The sequence below is a fragment of the Lepus europaeus genome, chromosome 20, assembly GCF_033115175.1.
Source record: "Lepus europaeus isolate LE1 chromosome 20, mLepTim1.pri, whole genome shotgun sequence".
Lineage (NCBI taxonomy): Eukaryota > Metazoa > Chordata > Mammalia > Lagomorpha > Leporidae > Lepus > Lepus europaeus.
Window position 1 is genome coordinate 51610313 of NC_084846.1, and position 24504 is coordinate 51634816.

Below are 24504 nucleotides of genomic sequence, written 5' to 3' on the forward strand. Positions count from 1 at the left end.
TGCAAAAGGCGGTCCCTAGTGACCAGAGAGAGCGCTAGGAGCTATGCGAGGTGCTGTCCCCGGGAGCGCGATGCATTCACGACTCTGAGGTTTCCCTTTGTGAAACCAGGTTTGCTCACTTTTAAGCAGGTGCGCCCGTAGGCCGAGTCTCGCCCAGTGCTTCCAGCTGCGACAAGGGGCTCAAGTCAGCGGGCACTGCGCTGGGTCAGGTGGAGTTTCTGTTTCAACTTGGGTTTCAAACATGCTAACAAGACGTAATTAGGGAACTCGGGACGGATTTAGAAGTGTGAAACGGCTTCTGTGGCGCTCCTGGCGAGTCTGGCATCCCTCGTGGCATGGTGCCTGGAGGCTGATTAAGCATGCTGCCTGCACACGCCTCCGGGTGCCGGGGAGATGGGCCGGGGCAGGCACGGTGGCAGTGCCATCGGTAGGTGGTCTTGTTTGCGCGAGTGCGGTCGCCCATTTCAAACGCCAGCACGGGTTGGCATCAGACGTGGAGCCCCCTTTCAAGCCTGCTCTAAACACAGGCTTAAGGTTGGAGCCGCCTGGGCTCTGCAGCGACTTAAAATATCTGCGAGATGAGTTTGCCACCCTTCATCTCAAAGGCGGCCGACAGACAGGGTCTTCCTCACCTTCCCCCGCCCCCGCTTCAACAAGCAGGGGTTTATTTTCAGGTGAGCCATCCTGTAGGTAGCAGCAAGCACCCCAGGCTCCTTCGCATCTCTGGGTGGGGAGGGTGGGCGACTCCGTCTTCAGCACGTGTGTGACTCAAGCAGCAGAGAGGCCGCACACCTTTGAAAGTGGTCGTGAGCCCCACGGCCTCGTCTGTCCAGTTAGGGATACAAAGGGTCCTGTGAGGCTGTGTCGCATGAGCAGTTCCTGTTCGGGTTCACCCAAGCATCGCCAGGCGTTGACTTTAAAGTCCCCGGGGAGCACCCTGGCTTCATTATTCCTGCGAACCGGTGCGCATGGCTAACTCCTGGACCTGCAACCGAAGCTGCTTTTTCTATTTTGTAATCTGTTTGCTACGAAGACAGGGAAAACATGCAGGCAGATCTTTGTCCCATAAATATGTTTCTAAAAAATGAAAGTAATAGTAAAGTTGGGGGGAAAAAATCATGGTACTGAAAATGAATGCAACGTGCCCATTCCATCATTTACTGTCTATAAGGTCTGCAGCTGGAGGGATTAAGGTGTGCTCTTCAGTTTCATTGACTTCCGTAGAAGGGTGGAGTCAAGTTTATTTTTAAATTCATTTTTTCACCTTTAGATTAGTTTTAGTGTAGGGCCCTGTTAAAAATCTGACTTTGTTTTCTGAGCATGTTTTATAGATTCGGAGTTCCCCGCAGGGATGTACCCAGCACAGTTGAAAACTGAACTAGATCTGGAGACTGGGATTTGTCAACTCTGGGCCTGGACGGATTCGTGGGGTTTGTGTGCCCTCCGCCGGGTGGTTTCCTGCGTTCTACATGAGACTCTTTCGGAGCTCCGGTAGAGCCCCGGAGCCCCGGGCCTCCTGTGCGGCAGTTCTGTCCACCGTGCGTTTCTTCCAGCCTCCCCTTCTCGGGGCAGCTGCTCAGCCGTTGTGAGGGGATGTGGTGAGGACTGTGCAGGCTCCCCGTGATGTGGCCGAGGAGAGAGGGGCTGTGACCAACACCCACTTCCAGTTAGATTCCGGTCACCTGACAGTTTCTGAGTGTGTTGTTGCTATTGCTTCCTCGCTGCTACTTTCAGGGGAGAAAAGTAACTGACAGAAGCCTAATCTCTGGGCTTCTCATTCGTGGCACAGAACAGCGAGTGCCTGTCCGCTGCGCATCAGGTGGTGCGGGCAGTGGGTCCTGGGGGGTCTGGGATCTTCAGCTTTTGAACCTTGGATTTAAGGAAGGCACCAGGTAGGCAAACGCAAGTGGTGCCAGCTGGTTTCAAGGAAGAAATACCCATGCATTTAGCGTGAAAGTAAGTCTGATATTCACTAGAAAACATACACCAGAAAGTGTGAACCTCTGTGTTATAAAGCTCATATTTAGTAAAAAAAAAAAAAATCCATTTAAATACCAATAGAAAATAGTGGTATTCTGTAATAATCTGTGTACCTTGAACTTCAGGCCGTTGATACTGGTTCCATGGTATTTTCCCACGGTGATGTGAGTGCATACGCATGTGCATGTGTAGACCTGGCTGGTGTCTAGGAGGGTTTATGTTGAAGTGGGAAAAACACCTGCACCACGGATTCTGAAAGGAACTGTGAGAAGCCGCCCTCAGAAAACTTAATTTGCATGAAGAGTAGACTCCTTTGCTGCCGCTGCCGGGTGTGTAGGAGCCTGGTGCTGCTGCCTGCCTCTGTGCTGTCTCGGTGACTTGCGTGTGCGTGATGTCCACATGCCCCTCCACAGGCCATGCATCAGCGCCTTTGTGAAAGAAGATCTGTTACTCATCATTTTACCTTCCGTTCCACACGTGAATTTTTATTTTGAGAACTTTGGGAAAACACAAAAATGCAAACACAAGAGTGCCTGGGATGTAGCTCGAGGTGCTGAGCGTGGGGTGGACTTTGTGGCACAGCAGGTTATGCCACCGCTTGGAGTGCCGGCATCCCGGAGCACAGAGCCTGAGAACGAGTCCCGTCTGCACTTCTGGTCCAGAGTCCTGCTCTCCACACCCTGAGAGACAGCAGGTCGTCACTGAAGGCGCTGGTCTCTGCCGCCCGTGTGGGAGATTCTGAGTCCTGGGCTCCTGTCTTTGCCCTGGTCCAGCTCTGTCTGCTGGGGTCATTTGGGAGTGAACCAATGGATGGCAGATCGATAATTCTCCCTCTCTCCCTCCCTCTCTCCCTCTCTCTCTCTGTTTCAAATTAAGTAAATAAATTCAAAATTTAAATAAGATGGAGATAACATTCTCTTTCAGTTCTCCATTGCTGTATAATAAAACTGCATGGCCTAAACGCATAGTTAATTCCTTCTGATTACATCTGCAGTCCCTCCGCCTGCTGCTCATGGCTTCAGCTGGAGTGCTGGGGTGGCTGCAAGGTCCCAAATGTCCTCATACAAGTGCCAGCAGCTAGGAGCCCAGTTTCTCCAGGTGATGTGGTGGCATGGGCTCCCTCACACCTTAGTGTGTCACCCAAAGAGGGCAGGTTCTTGGAGCAAAGTACCAACCAGCTCTCTCCCGCCTTTGAAGTCATGGGGCATTTGTTTAGCCCCATTGTGTTAAATCAGAGTGCAGGCCAGCGAGATGCCACTTCATTGTCCCTCCTGGCGCTGTTGGTGCCATCTTTAATCCACTCCACTTGACTTGCATGGGTGGTTATGGCGATGATTTCTGTGAGATAAGATATAGGAAAAAATTACAGCGCAACTTATGTCCTGCTTTCCTCCTCCTCCTCTTCCTCCAGCATCTTCTGTCTAATTTGTGCTACCTGTGTTTTGGACTTCATGTTTCGTTGGGCTTTTCAGATGGAGAGGAATGTCTTCTCCCTTAGAGACTTCAAGGGAAAGGGGGTGGATTGGAGTGTAGATGTGGTTCGTGTGGACCTATGCTACTTCCAGGGCTCTTGGGGAGTCTGCTTATTTGTCATTTCCCTGCCAGTAAGGTTCCTCTGCTGGGCAGGAGGGAATTCTTTTTCTCAACACGACTTGCATTTCATCAATCCCAGTCGTACGGCACGTCCCCGTGGGAATGATGTTAGCAGTCTCCGTCATTAGGAGAGGTGTCCAGTGACCTGCTGCATGGCAAATCATCCTGAACAGCGGCTTCCAGCAATAATAGATTATTCTCAAAAGATTTATTCTTTTATTATTTGAAAGGCAGAATTGGGGGCGGGAGAGAGGAGAGGAGAGACAGAGGTCTTCCGTCCGCTGGTTCACTCCCTAAATGGCCACAGTGGCTGGAGCTGCGCCCATCCAAAGCCAAGATCCAGGAGCTTCTTTCAGGTTTCCCATGTGGATGCAGAGACCCAAGGACTTGGGCCATCTTCTCCTCCTTTCCCAGGCCATAGCAGAGAGCTAGATCAGAAGTGGAGCATATGGGATGCGAATCGGCACCCATATGAGATGCCGGCACTGCAGGTGGTGGCTTTACCCACTAGGCCACAGTGCCAGCCCCCAGTAATAGATTATTATCATCACTCATGGTTCTGTGGATTGACTGGGCTTGGCTGGGAGGTCTCCTATGGGGTCTCCATATACTTACAGACAGATGGTGCCCGGGGCTGGGCACATCAAGGGGGACTCTGACCTGTGGCTGGCTGTGATGCTCCTGGACAGCTGCGCACAGGTGGGACTGCTGTCCAAAGCAGCTCCTGGGACTTTTTGTAGCTTGGCTTGGTTCTAAGAGGAAGCTCCTGGGTGGAAGCTACACAGCTTCTTATGACCTGACCTTGACTATCATTCCCACTGCGTTCTATGGGTCTAATGAGCCAGCTAGGCCGGCCCAGACTGACAAGGGGAGAGAGACTTGACTCTACTGGTTAGCAGGGATAATAGCAAAGAATCACGGAACTTCGCTAGAGGAGCCAGTAAGTGGGGCTGTGGGATGGGAGCATCCGTAGCCAGCACCTTGGACAGTTTTCCCCACCAGTCTCATGTCCTTTCTCAGCGAATGCTGGTGACTCTGGTGGGGGGAGGGGGGGTGGCGGCTACTAACCCCAGCAGCCAGAGGAAGGGCTATCTCACAGATATCCATGAACTTGGAGGCTCCTGAGAACTGGGGCAGCTCCGGAACGGGCTCCTCTCCGTTTTCTGCACGTGGCTTCGTGGTCTCGTGCACCTTGCACCTCTTTTTACTCCACGTGTCCATTTCTTCTCTTTCTCGTGGGGTTGCCTCGCTCAAGAATGCCCTTCATGTTCTTGCTGGCCGCCCACCCCGCCTCTCTCTGCAGTACAGCCTTCCAGCCTTTCACCCCCTGCTCCTGCCTCAGCTAATTAGCTCATGTTGCTCCGTTTACTTTTCTGTCTCACCTAATGGAGAGCAGAAATTTGGTTGGCAAACCTCGTCTTTGTGTTTCAGGCCCTAGGGCAGCCTTGAGCCACAGCCCCACCCAGATATTAACGGCCTGGCTTAACAATGTGTTTGTTTCAGCCATCTATAGATGTCTTTGGTACTTCTTTCTCTTGCTGCGTTGTTTTTAGCCCTGAGTGTTGTAAGGATGCCTTGTATAGTAGTGTAGGTACTTTCATCACGAAACACACCCAAAGCCCTAGTCCTGGCGACTGAGCCTGAAGTCCTGTGAGATTTCCGAGCCCCTCGCATCAGATCAGTAGGTACATGTCCTCATGTAATGACCACATGTGCCCCGGCCATCAGGGCTGTAAGGCGGGGCCTGGACTCGTCTTCCTCTTCCTGGGCTTTCCTGGGCCACACAGCGTAGCTCTCGTAAGACAGAATTTTTCTTTCACCCTGCACAGGTCTCTTCAATACCTCACTTACAGATCTGCAGTGAGGTGGTTAACTCAAGTCTCTGTAAGTCGCTCCTCGGCGACGCGTCAGGCAGCGAGGTGTGTTGTACCTGGTCCTAAGCCATCGTGTTCCTATTGCTTGTGTCTTTCTAATCTGTTGTGGCTTAAGGAACATCTATAAGTTAGTTCCATGGTCTTCAACTTGTATTGTTATTGTCATTGTGTGGAATATTTACTCTGAGAGCTTTCTGCACGTCCTCTAAAACCTAGGACTGGCGCAGGTTTTCCTAATTTGTACTCAGGTCTTGCTCCCTCTTCCAATGCCTGTTACTCAAAGGCTTCTTGCCTGTGCCAGTGACCTTCTCTGTTTGTCAGATCCGGTCACTGCTCTGCCCTTGAGAGCTCCTTTCAAAGCTCTGCTGACAGCCTCATGGTTCCCACAGACCCCGGGCAAGGACTATGAATGCTGAGGCCAGGGCCGTGGCTCACTGTTAGAGTCCTGTGCCTAGCGTTGCATCTGATGTTTAAGCTATTTTACAGAAACATCGTTAAATGACTAAAGGCTTGACAAGGAGGCGTTGGTGATGAGGACAGGTGTGGAACTGGGTAGGAAAAGCAGTCACTTTACTTGATATGCCATGGTGCTGTTAGCTTAGATGGCATTGGGAGGTGATCTGGTCATGAATGGGACTAGAGCCTTTATCAGAGAGACCCCAGCTAGCTCCCTGGTGCCTTCTGCATGCAGGCACACAGCTAGCTCCCTGGTGCCTTTATCAGAGAGACCCCAGCTAGCTCCCTGGTGCCTTGTGCCATCCAAGCACACAGCAAGAAGGTAGTGTCTGCGAGCCAGGCAGCCAGCCCTCTCCAGATCCGCATCGTGCGGGCACCCGGATCTGACATCCAGCCACCAGAACACTCAAGAAGGAACATCTCTGTTGTCAGCGCTGGTCTGCGGGACTTTATTAGGGCAGCCCGAGCAGACCGAGGCCATTGGGGCGGCCTCCCTGGCTCAGGTTGCCCCCGAGGTCCCAGAAAAGCCATCTCCTTAGGGGCAAGTCCGACTCGGGAGGCAGACAGTGAACCAGCCTCTCTTCTCTTTTCCTCCCTGTTCTTTGGAAAAGTCTCAGAGTAATTGAGTCAGCATGCTTCAAACAGTGGGCCATCCTCTGGATTTTGGGTAAATAGCGGAGGTGTTTATTACGATATGAAACTTTGAAGAAAGGTTGGGTCACAGCTTTCATACGGTTAAGGTACTTTAGACATTGAAAGTCTGTAAATCATTAAATGATTCTGGTAGTAGTAGTCAAAATAGACATGCATAAAAGTCAGACCCCAAATGTTAACATATTTGACAGGTCTGTAACTTAATTGCTTTTTAATGTCAGTCAAATAGATTCTACTTGGTTTCTTGGCCAGCTTCGGCAGGCCTATCAAAACCCTGTGAAGCTGAGAATGCGAAACTTACTGTTTGTAAAACGTATAAACAGAGGAGCCCGTTTCTGCATTACCACGTGGTTGAGAAACCAAGTCAAGGGCGGTTCAGTTTGGCATCTGTTGTAGAAACAATTAAGTAGTGAGGCTGTTTTCTCCTCTCTCCAGTCTACTTATAGATTGCTTTTTTAACTAAAGAGCCTGATTTGCGTACCAAATCAAAGAAAAACCCTACATTGCTTTACATTTACGGATGCGCATCTGGCTGGACAGTCTACCCCCTCGTGTTGGTACCCAGGGTCACCCTAACGGAATTCTGCAGATTGGGCGTCTTCAACACAGAAAGTTACTTTCGGTCAGTGCCAGAGACCAAGAGGCCCAGATGGGGGTTTGGAAGGTGTGGCTTCTTCTGAGGCCGCTCCCCTTTGCTGGCACTCATCCTCACCCCTCATGGGCTGCTGTCTGTCCCAGTCTCCCCGTCCGTACTGGATCCGGGCCTACCCTTGGGACATGCCTCCCTGGTTAAAGGCAGGGCCCCTGTCCACGCACATCCTTCAACACGGAGAGCTTTGGAGAGCGCAGTTCAGCCCAAGCTCCGGGACTGAGAAAACATCCTTTCCTCGTCTTCAGTGAGGACTCACGCTGACTGCGGGAGGAGGCTGGACTTCCCAGAAGGCACTGGGCCCAGCACACTACCCAGAGGGCACTGGCCCAGCACACTACCCAGAGGGCACCGGGCCCAGCACACTACCCAGAGGGCACCAGGCCCAGCACACTTCCCAGAGGGCACCGGGCCCAGCACACTTCCCAGAGGGCACCGGGCCCAGCACACTACCCAGAGGGCACCAGGCCCAGCACACTTCCCAGAGGGCACCGGGCCCAGCACACTTCCCAGAGGGCACCGGGCCCAGCACACTTCCCAGAGGGCACCGGGCCCAGCACACGTCCCTGCAGGGCAGGGCAGCGGCAGCAGCCTCCACACCTCCTGCCCAGTGCTGCCCCTCTGCACGGTTGGCTGCTGTTGGCCCCACGTCCTGAGTCCATCTGCTGCTGCTTGCTGAGCATCCGTCTGTCCTCCACTCGTGGTCTTTACACACAGTCATAACCCTCGTGCTACATACATGTTGTCCTCAGATCTTCATTCAGCCTGGAGTCCCTAAGAGCAGATGGAAACTATGTTGACGCCTAGGTTTCTTAAGAAACCGTTCATTTTCCGATTCATTCAGATATTAAATACCGTCATCACTTGTATATTCATTTTACTGTAACATAAATCATTAGGCACTTCCTAGTGTAGACCTTATTTGTGGTTACCATTTTGTTTGTATCCAAATATTCAAAATAATGTATTTGGGTTTTAGTAAAAAAAAAAAAAAGTCATATTCTACAACTTCATATTAATTTTTTTTGACACATGTAAGTACACATCTTAGAATGTCAGTGTGCAATTAGATATTCTTAGCACATGTCATTTGTGAAAAGCACTTTAAATCTAAGTACATTCAATTGAGCATAATTAAAATATCAAGATACATATTCTTCATATACATTTTGCCACTTAATTTTTTAAGTAGCTATAAGTATCTACCATGTGAATTCAAATTAAAGGAAGGTGATTAAATTACAGTTATATTTAATGCTTTTACTTTAAAATACAGCAGAAATTACATTATGTTAAAAAAAATACACTGCCATGTTTTCTATGGACAACAAGTTGATGATGGGTTTGATTTTTTTTTAATGCAAGACTTAATATTCTCTGAGGAGCCCCAAGATTATTTGTTGGTTAGAATGATTTGGGGGGAAATTCATAAGCAAGCATGCTTGCTTATCTTACGAGTTCTTCAGATTTGATGAACCTCCTGAGTCAAGGGGATAAATACTGGAGCCGTAGCCGGCATTGTTCCTGGAGTTCACACAGAAAATGGGGGCCACACATAAGGATTCTGGATCACGTTGCCTTTCTAACGTTTCGTTTCTTGAGACTCTGGGGTTGTTTTTGAAAAAGACATGGCTGGGGGCCGGCGCCGTGGCTCACTTGGTTAATCCTCCGCCTGCGGCACTGGCGTCCTATATGGGCACTGGGTTCTAGTCCTGGTTGCTCCTCTTCCAGGCCAGCTCTCTGCTGTGGCCCGGGAGGGCAGTGGAGGATGGCCCAAGTGCTTGGGCCCTGCACCCACATGGGAGACCAAGGGGAAGCACCTGGCTCCCAGCTTCAGATTGGCGCAGCACCGGCCGTAGCGGCCATTTTGGGGGTGACCCAATGGAAGGAAAACCTTTTTCCCTGTTTCTCTCTCTCTCACTATCTGTATCTCTACCTGTCAAAAAGAAAAAAGAAAAAAAAACATGGCTGTCTCCATTCCCGCCATGAAGGTCGCTGTGCAGAATCAGAAATGTCCCCTGTGAAGCAAATTCTTATAAACATGGAAGGAGGAACTAGGGGACCAGACTGTGAGGCAGAGAAGAAATCAAGCTTCCAGGAGCATCTTGGCACTGGACGGAAGACGCTGTGATGGAAACCACGTTTTCCGGTGAATTAGAAGAAAAAACCTGTAATTTAGTTTTGAGCCATGAAGACCATATCATGTGAAAAATTAGAGCACTTGGAAATAATGATGCTCTGTGCGGCTGGAGCCCCGTTCATTTGAGAAGCTTGGCGCTTGGGCCTCATGCTGACATAGTTGTAGCTTCCAGTCCCATTTCCTTTCTAGTTGCTCTTAGCCCTCCTGGATACGAAGGTGAATTTATAAAGATCACGGGCTTCAGCCAGGGATCACAGCGACCACATTTGCCTTGCGGAGATGGGACTTCTGTTTGTGTAGGGAGAGAGGGGAGGCAGCCACCGTGCCTGTCTTGAATGACTGCACTCTACTTAGGGAAAACCTACCCCAGTATAATGGTCACGCAAGCCCATTTGAATAAAATTGAAATTGTCACTGGCTCCGCATTTGAGTCTAAAGTATCCCACAAGGACGCGGATCTGGCACGATGTGGGCATGTTACCACCTACCAGCCTGTTTTCCTCACCATTTACTGAGAAGGAAAAATTTGATGTGTCTAATGAAAATCAAGTAATTACGCTGTTCCTGGAAAAGCATCTCCTGTTGCTATACTTGAGTGTTTCTGAATCCTGTATCTCCCTCAACGAAGGCTCTCGAAGTCCTGGGAATTCTAGTCCTTGTGAGCAGATGAACATGCTCTGGTCAGGCAAGGAAACGCTGAACACAAGGCTTTTTGATAATAGGAAAACCAACCCCGTGGCTCCGAGCTTGGGTCAGAAACCACACCAGCCTGAGTTCCCAGTCTGTCTCCGCCTTAAACGGAGTTCTGCACTTCCATTCCATATCCTCACGAAGGCCGGAAGTGGCAGACCTGTGCCAAACTGATGGGAGAGAGAAGGAGGTAAGGCAGAGGCTGTGCAGTGCAGCACAGCGCAGGTTTGAGTCTGGCTTCCCCCCGAGAGGAGAGAGAGGAGCAGAGAAGGCGTTTGCAGGGCGGCACTCAGTCAGAGCGTCCTGGTCACACTGGAGCCAGTCTGCTGAAGAGACCGTCTCAACATGCCTAGCTCCTCCCGGGAGCTGTGAAAACACCTGTCCACAAGAGAGGCGTGACCGAGAGACAGACTTCTGTGTGGCATAACCAGTCAGAGAGCCGCCTGGAAACACCCAGTACAGAGGCCACCGTGGGGAGAACCTAGAAGCCACAGGCTGTGGGCTCCATCAAGGTCAGAATGGTAGGAGGAGCCAGTGCTTGGGGAAAGTGGAGGAACGTGGGGAGGAGGAGGAGCGACTGGGGTCCACTGTGGGGATATTGTTCCCTCTCTGGGAGACTCTGCGTAAGTCCTGAAGCACTATTTAAAAATAAAGATGCTGCGGGCCAGCACCGTGGCTCACTAGGCTAATCCTCCGCCTGCGGCGCCGGCACCCCGGGTTCTAGTCCTGTCGGAGCGCCGGATTCTGTCCCGGTTGCTCCTCTTCCAGTCCAGCTCTCTTGCTGTGGCCTGGGAAGGCAGTGGAGGATGGCCCAAGTGCTTGTTCATTACCTAGTAGTAGCCAGGTAAGGAGCCACATGTCATTCAGTCATCTCTCATTTGTAGTTTATGTGTGCACACAGCGAGCTCTCAACAGAGAACCCACTGCAGTCACTGCCTGGGGGCAGAAATGCCACGGGCGGCCTGCTGTGTCTTCCACGCACTGTGTGTTGGGGAGCAGCATGGGTGGGCAGGTGCACCGTCCCATGTCGTCAGCTACTTCATCTCGTCCGTGTAGCCCAGCAGGCTAGCATCACTTTGGCCTGTGGACAGCCAGAGGATTATTTTACAGGGGAAGCCAAGGGGGTCTCTCCTTCTTGTTTTGGTTTAGGCATCAGAACTTCAGGCGTGTCTCCTCATGCCAAATCCTGTTCCATTTGATTGTTTGTCCTTGTCCTGGAGGCGTTAAGTAGTGAGGGCACCAATTGTTAATTTCTGCTGTACAACAAAATTATCTCCCAGCTCTTTGGCTGTCATTAAAACAAATCCAAAGGCTTCACACTCTGTCTTCTCCTCTCTGTTCACCTGGAACTTGTGCTGTTTTGTTTACTCATGGCATATTATCCCTACCTCTATGGTAGCTTCCCCAAGTGCCTGTGACAGCTACTACCAAGTAGCTGGGCCAGGCTGAAGCCTGGAGTCCAAGAGCTCAGTCTGGGTCTCCCACATTGGTGGCAGGTACCCAAGCACTTGAGCTATCACCTGATTCTTAGGGTCTGCCTTTGTAAGAAGCTGGGATCGGAAGTGGAGCTGAAACTCAAAACCAGGCACTCTGATACGGGATGTGACTGTTCAGAATGGCTGTGTCAGACACCTCCCCTTACCCCATTTTTTTCTCATCTGTGATCCTTAATAGGGTTTCATTGCCTCTTGTTGTTGTTGTTTTTATTTATTTATTTGAAAGAGTTACAGAGAGAGAGGAAGAGACAGGAAGAGATCTTCCCCAAGTGACTGCAACAGCCAGGGTTAGGCCAGAGCAACGCCAGGAGCCAGGAGCTTCTTCTGGGTCTCACACATGGCTGCAGTGGCCCGAGCACTTGGGCCATCTTCCACTGATCTCCTGGGTGCATTAGCAGGGAGCTGGATTGGAAGTAGAGCAGCCGGGACTTGAACTGGCGCCCGTAAGGGATGCTGCCATTGCAGATGGTGGCTTAAGCTGCCACACCACAGCATTAGCCACTCATCACTACTTATTTGCTCTGATAAACAGTTAGCAATTTCTCACTTTCCCTTCTAGAAGTGTAGACTGGCTCCCCTGGTCTGCTAGAACCCTGATATCCCTTCCTCAGGGCTTCCCTCCCTGCTGAGCCCTCTGCCCTCTGCTGCCGAGGCTCTGGCCTTGAACCCAAATGCCCCTTCCCTTGCTATGTCAAATCAACTTAAACCTGTGTCAGGCAAGTTCAGCCTGAGTGTTTCCTTATAAAACCAGGGTAATAATATTCCTACCCATGATAGTATGAAAACAAAAAACAAAAATCTTATATAAACTCTTAACACCATGCCTGGCACACTGGCGGCCCTGGGCAAGTGCTTGGTCTTACTGTAGTTGTCATCCTTGTTGAAATTTTGTTTGACAGATGTGGTTCTGTATCGCCCCCATGAGTGTGGCGTTCCGTGTGTCTGTCTGCACTCCCTAAATCCTTGTCACCAGTGAGTCATCAGCCTGTGTGACTTCCCACCTCCCAGCACATCCCTGGAGCTGCCACTCCGGTTTTCCTGGACCTTAGCTCTTGTCGTGTGTTCTGAGTACCTGTTCTCACAAGCCTTTTTTTCCTCTGTGTGCTGGCTGATGAGCCCTGGGTCAACTGCTGGTCGGCTGGGACGCCGAAAAGGGGTAGCACAGACGGAGTGGTTTAAGCAGTGGAATGTGTCCCTCACGTTTGTGGAGGCTGGAAGTCCGGGAGGAAGGCGTTGGCAGAGCTGCTTCCTGCTGGGGCTCCTTTCCGTGGCTGCAGGTGGCCCCTCATCCCTGGGGCCCACGTGGTCTTCTTGTGTGACCTGACGTGTCTGTGTTTCAGTTTCCTCCTCTTCTCTTTTTAAAGATTTATTTATTCGAAAAGCAGAATAACAGAGAGAAAAATCTTCCATCTGCTGTTTCATGTCCCAGATGGCCACAAAGCCAGGAGCCTGGAACTTCATCTGGGTCTCCCACATGGGTGGCGGGGACCCAAGTGCTGGGGCCGTCCTCTGCTGCTTTCCCAGGTGCATTAGCAGGGAGCTGGATGGGAAGCCAAGCAGCCAGGACTTGAACTTGTGTTGCAGGCAGCAGCTTAACCCACTGGGCTCCAACACCAACCAGCCCGTTTCCTCTTCCCATGAGGACATCAGTTAGACTGGGTGAAGGCCGCCCTGCTTCCCTCTTGGGCAGCGCCCGCTCCCCCTATCCCTGTGCGTGCTCTAAGGCATGATTGGTGAGAGGTGAGCTGCCTCGGCGGGGCTACTCCTAGTCACCCATGACCTTGGCTGGAGCCCAGCTCATCCTGTCTGTGTTGCTGTAATCCTTCCATGCCTCAGCTTCCTCTTTTGTGAACACTGGGGAAGCCCCTGAAGACAGATAGTCCGCAGAGCGTGCCCTGGCAGCCCACGTGGATGCTGGATGACTAGTCATGGCCTCCACCCTTGCGTCAGGTTCCCTGAGGTCGGGAGTGCTTTCTCACTGTCTTTGTGCCATTGCAGTTCCCAAGACGGACTCTGAACGTGGCTGCTCACGGGTGTTTGGAGAAAGAACAGCCGCCTGAGAGGTCGGGTGGCAGGCGTGAGCCTGTCATGGGCGTATGTGTTTCTATTTGCATCCGTCCAGGTCTTGGATAGTAACTGAGATTCCCTTACAAAGCCTATGCCAGGAGACTCATGGAGACATCAACGTCCCCACCAAAATGCACTGCTCTGAGTGTGCAGAGTCCCCCTTTGTCCTCCTTGCTGCATACTCCAGAAAGCCAGAGGGAAGCGACTTGGGACAAAGGCTCACCAAGAAAAACGCCAGCATTTTCACACAGCCAGAGCTCCCGGGTGATGAGGGACACAGCTGTGGTGCACAATAGGTGTCCCTGTGTGTTGTCTGCCGATGCCGCGTTCTTTGATGTCTGCAGAGGGGCGGTGAGTGGATAACAGACCCGGAGTCAGAGGGGCAGCAGGCACCGCACTGCTCGGGGGCCACGTGGTGGCCGCGGCCAGACCGAGTCGTGATAAGCATCTAGCCCTGGTGCCTTGGAGTCTCATCTCCCCCCAGCGGGACTGCGGAGGACCCGTTTCATCAGCAGCACCTGTGCAGCCACCACCCCGAGCCCGTGAGAGGCTGTGGGTGCATTGTGAGCTCGTCCTGGCGTCGCCTGCCCGCGGCTGCTGGAATGTGTCGGCGTCTTCCTCATCCTCAGTGGTGAGTGAGCACTCACTTTGCCCCTCTGAAAGAACTGTCGCTGGTAGTTGGTGTGGACACAGGGAGTTGAGTATAGCTCTTTACTGGGCACAGTCTTGACAACATTTATACGAGTTAATAAAGATAGAGTAAGGCAGTTCTGTACCTAAGGATTCTACCTTTTTATAGTGGCACTAGTGGCACCACTTGGATTCGTAGAAAGTTTGTTGCAAGAGAAGGGTCTTATAGCATAACCAGTTAAGCACAACTTGGGACACCCACATCCCATGTCAGATCCTGCCTCTGCCTCTGATCTAGCTTCCTGCTAACATTCCCACTGGGAGGCAGCAGATAACAAGGCCCAAGCCTGGTCCTAGCCACAACACGCGGGAGATCCTGATGGGTTGTTGGCTCCTGGCTTCAGCCTGATCCAGCCCTGTCCGTCGTAGGCACATGGGGAGTGAACCAGCTGATGGAAGATCTCTCTCGCTTGCTGTCTCTCTGTTGCTGTGTTCTTCAAATAAATAAGAATGAAATATAATTTTTAAAATGTTGACTTTGTTTTTTTAAAGAACAGTTTGTTAGGAAATCAGCTACGAAACACAGAAAGCGGCTCTGAAATGCTGCCGAAGGCTGGGGTGGGCAGTCACGGCTGCGCGGAAGCCCGGCTGGCCGAGGCCCGCTGCCGACAGGCATCCGGGAACCGGCGTGCTGCTCGCCGTGACACACGGGAAGGTGCTCAGGAAGGACCGGTGCAGTGGTTCCAACTCAGGTGTGGCTACAGAAGGCCAGGAAGGAGAACCACCGCTCATGAGAGCAGGAGTGAGGCTGGCCCGTGTGCCGCAGCTGCTCTGTGTGGAATCCATGCTGGCCGCCGGGCAGTCATCACGTATTTCATCTTCGTAGTAGATGAGACGGTTTGAGGAATAGAGGCTCGGCATGACGCAGGGGCCCCTTCGCCCCCTCCTGCTGCCAGCAGTGCCGGGTGAGGCCTGGTTGCCTCCTCCTGTTCAGCTCAAGGCTCAGTGTTCTCTGGCGACTGTGCGCTCACCCTTGGTGGAGGCAGCCGCACCCTCCTGTGAGCTTTGGGGTACCAGTCCTCAGGCCGGCTGCAACCCAGTGACTCCCCGCCTGAAACAGTCTTTGCATTTTTGCCTTTCATTCCTGTTTGTGATTCTTGTTGTTTGGAGAGCTGTGGTCCCAGAGCGCCCAGCGCGCCCTCCCTGTGCTCCGCACTTGCAAGCCCACCAAGCCCCCCAGCGCTGGAAGAGGCTGGGGCTGGGGCTCAGAGGTTCCTGCAGATCGCAGTGGTGTGGACCAGAGCGTGGGGTCCAGATGAGGGAGACGGGAAACCAGGCAGAAGCAAAGAAGGACACCGGTCTGGGACAGCATTGCCCTCGCACCTGTTGTAGCGTGTGCAGAAAGGGCTCGGCTGTCTTTGAAGAATAAGTATTTCTAGATCGAAGGTATCCAGTTGGTAAAAACGGGAAACCTGTCTGACTTAGAGTTGATAACTTTTGTATTTTTTTCTGGTCAGCATTGATACGTAGATTACATAAGTTATATACAAGTTTATTTTTCTTACTAGAAGTAGCACATACCTTACTGAGAAAAAGTATGAAATATAGCAAAATAAAAAGTAGCTGTCTCTAATCCCATCACCTCAGAAGCCTCCTTTGGGAGCCTTTGTTCTCTGTGGTGGTGGAGTACGGGAGGGAGGAGGCTGTGCTCACATTTTGAACGTGAGGCTTGTGACGTACCAGGCTGTACTGAGCACTCTCCCTCAGCGTTTCTGTTGGCTCCACAGGACGTCCACACAAGGACATACTCAAATTCGTTTAGGGCCACCTTCCCATGGGTATTTAGGTTGCTCCTGATTCTTGCTTCCGGCTGCTATGTGCTGTAGTTCAGGGATCGGAGACTTCCTCGAGGCTGCTTGTCATCTGTGCCCGGTGCATGTGGTGGTAACCGGGAGCAGAGGATCTGCCATGAGTGGTTTTGTGCGACGGAGGCTCAGACGGTGCCTTTTGCCACGATGGCGTCCCGTGAACTGCACACCGTGTCAGCACCGCCTGTGTGCTCTGGCTATGACGACATCACCGTGTGACACATATTCTGAACTGCATGTTAATGAGCTGCATGTCAGTCACAGCTTGAATGAGTGATAGAGAAAGTCCGTCTGTGACGAGGAGCCACACATTGACGTACAGGAGAGTGGAGGTGCTTGCTTACAATGAATGCAGGCTTAGCTTCAAAACAGCTGGCTTACGAGCTCGCTTCTCGTGCACGTGCGGGATCTCGCTGATGGCAGCCAGCCACTGCTGCAATGGAGTAAAACACACCGGTCAGCGTGCGGGTGGTAATTGATTTAATGCATTCTTTTTCCTCCTTTGACATACTGTTTACCTTAGGTGAGAAGAGCGATTCTACACACAGGTAATACATACGTAAAATATAAGGATCTGTAACTCCATGAAATGGTATTGGATCATTGCCCTGACTTCTTTAGAGAAAAAAAAGTAGTCTTCCCTAAGTTCCCGCGTCCCCTGGCAGTTTCTGGATCACTGCAGGAATCATGAGATGCAGCATTCAGGAACCTTCGAGAGCCTGCTCCGTGGCCCTCTGTCTGCACACTCACTGCTTCTCATTTCGTGTCCGCCTTCCTGCCCTTGGCTTTGTGCCCCGTGGTGGCCGTTGTCTGAGCCGTGCTCCGAGGAAGCGTTGTGACTGTATCGTGCTGACTCTGGTGCAGCCGGCAGTAGTCCCTTTCAGCCTCCGCATTGAGGAGGTATAGGGGATTCCTTACCCACAACTCCCAGGCAGAACCCCAGCTGTTTTCCCGGCCGCAGTCCCCACTGGTCGGGCAACTGAGCTTCGTGGGGCTGGCCGCTCGCGTCCTCTGACCTCACCGTTGCTTTGCTTTCATTCTGAATCCCCTCTCCTTCTCCAGGCAGGAGGCTCCCAGGTGATTTTCACAAACCCCCTAGAAATCGTCAAGATCCGCTTGCAGGTGGCCGGGGAGATCACCACCGGGCCCCGAGTCAGCGCGCTCTCCGTCCTGCGAGACCTGGGCTTCTTCGGGATCTACAAGGTAACTTCTCTTTTATCCCCCGTAGGTCATTTATGTGGTGACTTTCTTATCTCTTTAAACTAGTGACTGTTCATCAGCGTCAGGTTAACTTTGGCCACGTGGAGGTGAAGAATCCCCACCAGTGCCCTCATGCGCATTAGAAGGAGATGCCCCTTTGCCATCTGCCCAAAGCCAGCCTGCTGATGCGCAGATCCAGGGTGGCAGGGATGTGGGCAGTGCCTGCCAAGCCACACACTGGGCCCTTTGCAGCATTGTTGGGAGCCGGGGAGCCTGCTTGGATGTGCCGCTGATGGACTTCCCAACTCAGTGCTGTCCCGCAGGCAGCACAGGCACTGGTGTGCGGAGACGCCCAGACTAGCGGCAGATTTCATGTTCTGGCCCCGTCCACGCTTTCTGTGTATACACCTTGTCCTCACTGTTAGAAATCTTAACCAGTTTTCACTTAGAAAATGGCTTTTCAGAATGATTGCAAAATTGTACTAATTGTGGATTCTTGAAAGTCATTATTCACACTCCTACTAAAAAGTTGAAATGGAATCGCTTCTCAGCCTTTTGGTTAAGATCAAGTGCAAAAGGTTGAAATGGAAATATTAGAATTGTTTGCATCTACATCTAGCCATGAGGCCATATCAAACATAAGGTGCTGTTCATTTTTAATGAGGTAATTCCAAAAGTGATATTCTATGACAATTTCCTACAAGGAAATAAGGGGAAAAGTCAAATGCATACTTTTTAAAAAGTTTCATTTACTTACACAGAAATACATAAGGCCGGCGCCGTGGCTTAACAGGCTAATCCTCCACCTTGCAGCGCTGGCATACGGGGTTCTAGTGCCGGTCAGGGCGCCAGATTCTATCCCGGTTGCCCCTCTTCCAGGCCAACTCTCTGCTATGGCCCCGGAAGGCAGTGGAGGATGGCCCAAGTGCTTGGGCCCTGCACCCACATGGGAGACCAGGAGAAGCACCTGGCTCCTGGCTTCGGATCAGTGCGGTGCGCCGACTGCAGCGGCCATTGGAGGGTGAACCAACGGCAAAAAGGAAGACCTTTCTCTCTGTCTCTCTCTCTCTCTCACTATCCACTCTGCCTGTCCAAAAAAAAAAAGAAAAAAAGAAAAAGAAATACATAAAAATCACATTATGTAAAATTAGTAGTTTTATTTCTAGTCATATATATCAAGAAATATTTTACTCAAACTATTTTTTTAATTTTTATTTTTTAAATTTATTTGTTTGAAAGAGTTACAGAGAAGCAGAGGCGGCATGAGGTGGGTGCAATCTTCCACCTGCTGGTTCACTCCCCAAATAGCCACAGTGGCTGGAGCTGGGCCGATCCGAAGTCAGGAGCCAGGAGCTTCTTCCCAGTCGCCCACGTGGGTGCAAGGGCCCAAGGACTTGGGCCATCTTCTGCTGCTTTCCCAGACACATTAGCAGGGAGCTGGATAGGAAGTTAAGCAGCCGGGACTTGAAACAGTGCCCATACGGGACGCTGGTGCCGCAGGCAGGAGCTTTACCGGCTGTGTCACAGCACTGCCCCCCTTACACAAACTGTTGATATAAATTTTAAATTAGCATCCTGATCATCCTTAATCCATTTTTTGGGTCATCTGTTAACATAGTTTTGCAGAGCACCTTGTGTTCACTTTTATCCCAAGCTGTGAAAGATGAAGCACTTTGTTTTGTTCATTCATTTATTTGCAAGACAGAGAGACAGAGAGAGAATCTTGTATCCACTGGTTCACTTCCCCAAATGATTGCAACAGCCAGCACTTGGCTAGGTCAAAGACAGGAGCCAGGAATTCCATCCAGGTCTCCTGCCCAAGTACTTGGGCCCTTATCCATCACCTTCCCCGGCACGTGAGCAGGAAGCTGGATGAGAAGTGGAGGCAGGACTCAGTCTCAGCCACTCGGATGCGGGATGCGATGGCTTCGCCCTCGGGGCCACAGTGCCTGCCCTAGGGTGAAGCACTTTGGATCTCCTTGTACAGTTCCGTCCCTGGAAATTTTATCCCAGACCATAACATCAAGACAGTTGATCTTTTTTTTTTCTTAGACCTAATTCACCGTGAATGAATATAATTGGTCCCCTTAATGTAACAACCTTCTGTTTTGCTTTTTAGAATGAACCTTTAAAGACTCTGTTTGGCAGCACCACGGCTCACTAGGTTAATTCTCTGCCTTGCGGCGCCGGCGCACCAGGTTCTAGTCCCGGTCGGGGCGCAGGATTCTGTCCCGGTTGCCCCTCTTCCAGGCCAGCTCTCCGCTGTGGCCAGGGAGTGCAGTGGAGGATGGCCCAAGTCCTTGGGCCCTGCACCCATGGGAGACCAGGAGAAGCACCTGGCTCCTGCCATCGGATCAGCGCCGTGTGCCGGCCGCAGCACGCCAGCCACGGCGGCCATTGGAGGGTGAACCAACGGCAAAGGAAGGACCTTTCTCTCTGTCTCTCTCTCTTACTGTCCACTCTGCCTGTCAAAAAAAAAAAAAACTCTTTGACATTCACTACTGCATTTGTTAGATCCAACCCCAGGAATACTTTCCTACTCTGCAGGTGACCTTGGCAAAGTAGTAAGGACTGCAATTGTTTCTGGGGAACCTGCCATCCCCATTGGCGCTTAGCACTTCCAAGGTCATGTGAGCTAAGATCTAAGGATCCCATATTAGCCTGGGGGCGGGGTGGAGGGCTGAGACCTGACCTTAGTCTCTTAGGTATGTGTGGTGTTTAGGAATAACTGGTCAGATTCTTTTTTTTTTTTTTTTAATTTGACCAGCAGAGTTAGACAGTGAGAGAGACAGAGAGAAAGGTCTTCCTTCCATTGGTTCACCCCCACAAATGGCCGCTACAGCCGGCACTGCGCTGATCCGAAGCCAGGAGCCGGGTGCTTCCTCCCAGTCTCCCATGCAGGTGCCGGGGCCCAAGCACTTGGGCCATCCTCCACTGCCTTCCCGGGCCACAGCAGAGAGCTGGACTGGAAGAGGAGCACCGGGACTAGAACCCGGTGCCCATATGGGATGCCAGCACCGCAGGCGGAGGATTAACCAAGTGAGCCACGGTGCCAGCCCCAACTAGTCAGATTCTTAAAAACTTCTACTTAAGGTGCTCAGTCTGTGATGGTGCCGGTAGCAGCTTTGTTTACCAGCGTGTTACCCCGCTATTAGACACAGGCCTTGACTGGAAGAGAAATCATCATCTTTTCTCATTGTCGGGGCCCCTGCAACCTCATGCGGCAGCCTGTCACTTTGACAGCGCGCCGGGCAGGCTTCCGACCGGTTGTCCAGTAAAAGGCACCCAGGCACCACAGCAGTGACTGTTGTCAAAACCACGGGGTGCATAAAATGGCAGGGACCTGTTTTCTGCAGAAGCAGAATCTGTTAAGCTCCCTGCAGACGACACAGACTGGCACTTAGTGCTTTTCATCTTGGCGTTATTTCATAATCGTAATCCCCTTTAACACTCCTTGGAAGTCGCCGGCATCCTGGCTTGCAGTGTGGTGAGGACGGGCTGCCAGGCGTGGCATCCGAACTGAAGCTGAGGCTCGGAAGTTTCTTGTTTCCATGCTGCGCTCCAGTTGCCTTGCTGCAATGAGCAGGACTGCTCAAGTTTGAGCAGGAGAGCTCTGCCGTATGAAGTTGGCCTAATTACTAGTCTAGTGGTCCCCCGTGCTTCAGAGGCATTCCACAGGGCCTGGTGCTGTTTTCATTGTGTCGGTAATTACCACGTGAAGTGCCCCACACTTTGAGCTTCTGCAAGCTTGATTTCCTTGGGCGAGAGTGACCCGGCAGTGTCCACCCTCCTTGCTGGCCGTCAGCGTCCTGTAAAGAGAGGCCTGGCTTGGGGACTTCGTCCTGCAGAGCTGCGCCTGCCTTCCGTGGGTCTCCTTCCAGACCTGCCTGTTCCCCTCCTGGTGATGCAGCCCTAGGCTTGTCTCTCCCTTCCATGGTCAGAAACCATTTTAGCAGGTTAACGTCCATGTTTTTAGGAAGTAGTAGAGTTGATGTGATTCTGTCTCATGCTTTTTAGTAATAAAGCTTTTTCTATGTTTCTAGTCTGATTTGGGTAGGAAAATGCAAATGACCAAGAGTGACCTAATTCCTATAAACCTCTGAGTCCCCCCCTCCAGGTAGGTCTTTAAAAAGGCTACCACTATCACAGTTTTCATTGGGACGGGTCACCTTCCCGAATCTCCACTGGGCCCTTTGTTTGCTGTTGTTAACATGACAATACCACACTGGGAGGGGTGAGTGGTTGGCTCTGTCTGTATGTTTAGGCCTGCTGAGCTTAACCTCAACTAAATCTGCTTAACTAAGTTTTCTGTTTTCCTGCTGAATTGATTTGCAAAATACCTAAGTCTTCCCTGACTTCTCAGTGAATGGCAATTAGAATACTTGCTTTAGAAGTACATTTGCAACTGAAAAAAAGTGGATGTGGTAAACATAGCACATTCCTACAGTTAGGGAGAGCTTGGAGCAGACCCCGAACTATGTAAACACAGGCCCCCCCATTAAAAAAAATGGTAACTTTGGGGTAGGTTGAGTAAGAGCTGTTGAGTTTTTAATGTAGTTAAGAAAGCAGACCCACAACCTCATGTTTCCTGGGAATTTTTGATGAGCTCCTATCCCCTGGATAACCCTTGTTTTATGGGCTAAGCTCCTGGAGCAGAAAAGAAGTCAAATTTTGTTACAGAGAATATATGCTTCTGTTGGAGAAAGTCACTTTTTGGTGGGAGCCTGTAGAGCTTGAGCGAGGGGCCGTGACTTTAGGAATGGAGTGAGGCTTGTCACGTAGCTGAAATGGCAGCACAGCTAGCGTCAGCCACAGGATGCTTCCCCAGGAAGCTGTGGAACAGTGTGTGACTGAGAACAAAACCGGGAGGCACCAACAGGTGAGATCAAGCAAGCTAGTGGAAAACAGACTGTGGCTTCTGCAGGCACAACCTCCGTGTCGGCCAGGAATGTGGGCTCCGTCGTCTGTGTTCCAGGCAGAGACCCTTGCTTTGTCCCGCTGTGCCTGACCCTGTCAAATAGATCTTTGCTTCCTGTGCCTAAAACCGGTGTGTTCCCACCCACCTGTGCTGATGTGGGCCGGTGAGTCAGGAGGGCTGTCACCTGTAAATTCGGAAAGCAGGTAATGATGTACCAGTGCGTGCTTGTGGAGTCTGCTAGGTATCGCAAAGGAATGGTGTCTGATTTTTTTTTTTTTAATTTAAAGTAAAGTACAAGTTTATGTTGCAAAAATCACAAATATTTCCAAAAGTGAAAGTCTTTCTCCTTTACCACTCCGCTCTCTTTTAATGAGTAGCCCCTGCTCAAGTTACTTTTAAAAAAGAGATTTTGAGGAAAAGAAATCTTTCCACTTACCTCAGTGTGTTTTAAGGATGTATTTATTTATTTATTACTTATTTGAAAGGGAGAGCGATGGCGGAGAGGGAGAGAGGAAGAGAGAGCTCAAACTTCCATCCTCTGGTTCACTCCCAAGATGGCCACAGTAGTGAGGGCCAGGCCAGGCCAAAGCCAGGAGCTCCATCTGGGTGGCAGAGGCCCAGGCTTTCGGGCCATCGTCTGCTGCCTTCCCAGGCACATTAGCAGGGTGCTGGATTGGAAGTGGAGCAGCTGGGCACAGGTATGAACCCAAACTCCGATATGGAAATCGGAGTCCCAGGGTGGGATGAAGAATGAGGCGAAGTTTCCTGACCCCAGAGCCTTGCAGAGGATGGTCCTTAGGTGCTCTTCGAGGGTCCTCCGCGTCCCCTGTGGGAGTGAGCGGGACCTCCAGGCTGCTGGGGAGACCATCGATGGCACTGAGAGCCCACCCGCCCACCTGCAGGTGGCAGAAAGAAGTATGGGTAGAAAAAACAGCTGTCAGTGGAGAGCTGTTGTGGGATGAGGCAGAGCTGAGGGAGGAGCAAGCAAGTGGGATCAGGTGCTGCCGAGACCAAGGGTGTGAAGCCTAAGGAAAGCTCTTTAAACTTAAAGAGGGTAATCAGTGGTTATCTTCAGGAACCCATTCGGGTCGGGAGCCCCTGGACCCACCACCTGCTGCTTCCCAGGATGCATAGTAGGAGGAAGCGCAAACCACAAGCAGAGCCAGAAGTCGAACCCAGGCACTCTGATGTGGGATGCATTTGTGCCAAGCAGCGTCTTCACTGTGCCAAGCGCTGGCCCCCCTTGGAAGACAAGTGGGAAGAGAGGTTGAGAGCTGATGGTGAAAGAGCCTGAAGCCTCTGAAGATGACAGCAGGACCTTGCGGGGGGAGTGGAGCAGCGCCCCAGCCTGGGGCTGGCTGTGCCTTCCTCAGCTCCTTGGGGCTCGTGCTTTCTGAGTGCCTGCTTGGCCGGGCTCGTGTTTTAGCCATGAACACTCAGAGCATCACACCCTCGTGCTGGCCCACGAGCCAGGTGTGTTCTTAAGTTCGAGGTTATAGCTAGGCAGATTTGACAAGTTTCGGTAATGTATCCAGAGTGACACACCTGCTAGGTAAGTGGTGAGGCTGGGTGTCAGACTTGGTCCAGTTGTGCTTTGGAACCTGACCCTGGCCTATCTCATAGGGAAAGCACATGCTGATAACTTGGGTTTTCGGGGGAATTTAAGAACAAGGTTAACATTGCCATGGTAGGTATTGAGCAGGTGACAGACAGGTGGTGGCCTTGCACTCAGTGACTGTGCAAGGGAAAGGGAGGTGAATGACTTGAGAGGACTCCAAACAGCAGGAGTGTGTGGTGATGGCTGAGGCCGGTGGGCTTATAGGAGTGTTTTTCCTGATTGTCCTTAGTAGCCAGCACTGTTATAAACTGTTGGATTTTAGTCTAACTGACTCCGTTTGCCTTGTTTTGTTAGAATAGAAACGAGATCTTGTATTATTTCCTTGTAGAAACTAAAATCATTTCATCCGTATAGGGCAAAGGACTTCTTCTACGTTCTTAAGCCTTACTTGAAAATGAATGGTAATAAACAACATACGTGCACGGAGAGGCCCACGTCCAACAGGGCATCCATGTTTCTATTCCAGATGACATCTGCAAGTGTTAATTTTAAAATAACTTTGGACCACAATTTATGGAATTGGTGAAAATGCTTTCAAACCGTGTGTGTGTGTGTGTACACACATACATACATATATGTTAAGGGGCCAGTATCTAAAATATATAAGGAATTTTGACCACTCAACAGCAAAAGAACAAAAAAACCTGATGACAACAATGAGCAAAGTGCTT

General features: G+C 51.1%; 1 protein-coding gene across 2 annotated transcripts in view; it reads left to right on the forward strand.

The window, feature by feature from the left end:
• SLC25A13 (solute carrier family 25 member 13) overlaps nt 1-24504 on the forward strand; it is a 186952-nt gene that overhangs the window by 138423 nt on the left and 24025 nt on the right. For both annotated transcript variants that reach the window (XM_062179221.1, XM_062179222.1), the window contains one exon: nt 17160-17300. In XM_062179221.1, coding sequence (XP_062035205.1) covers nt 17160-17300 — 141 coding nt within the window. The remainder of the gene's footprint in view (nt 1-17159; nt 17301-24504) is intronic.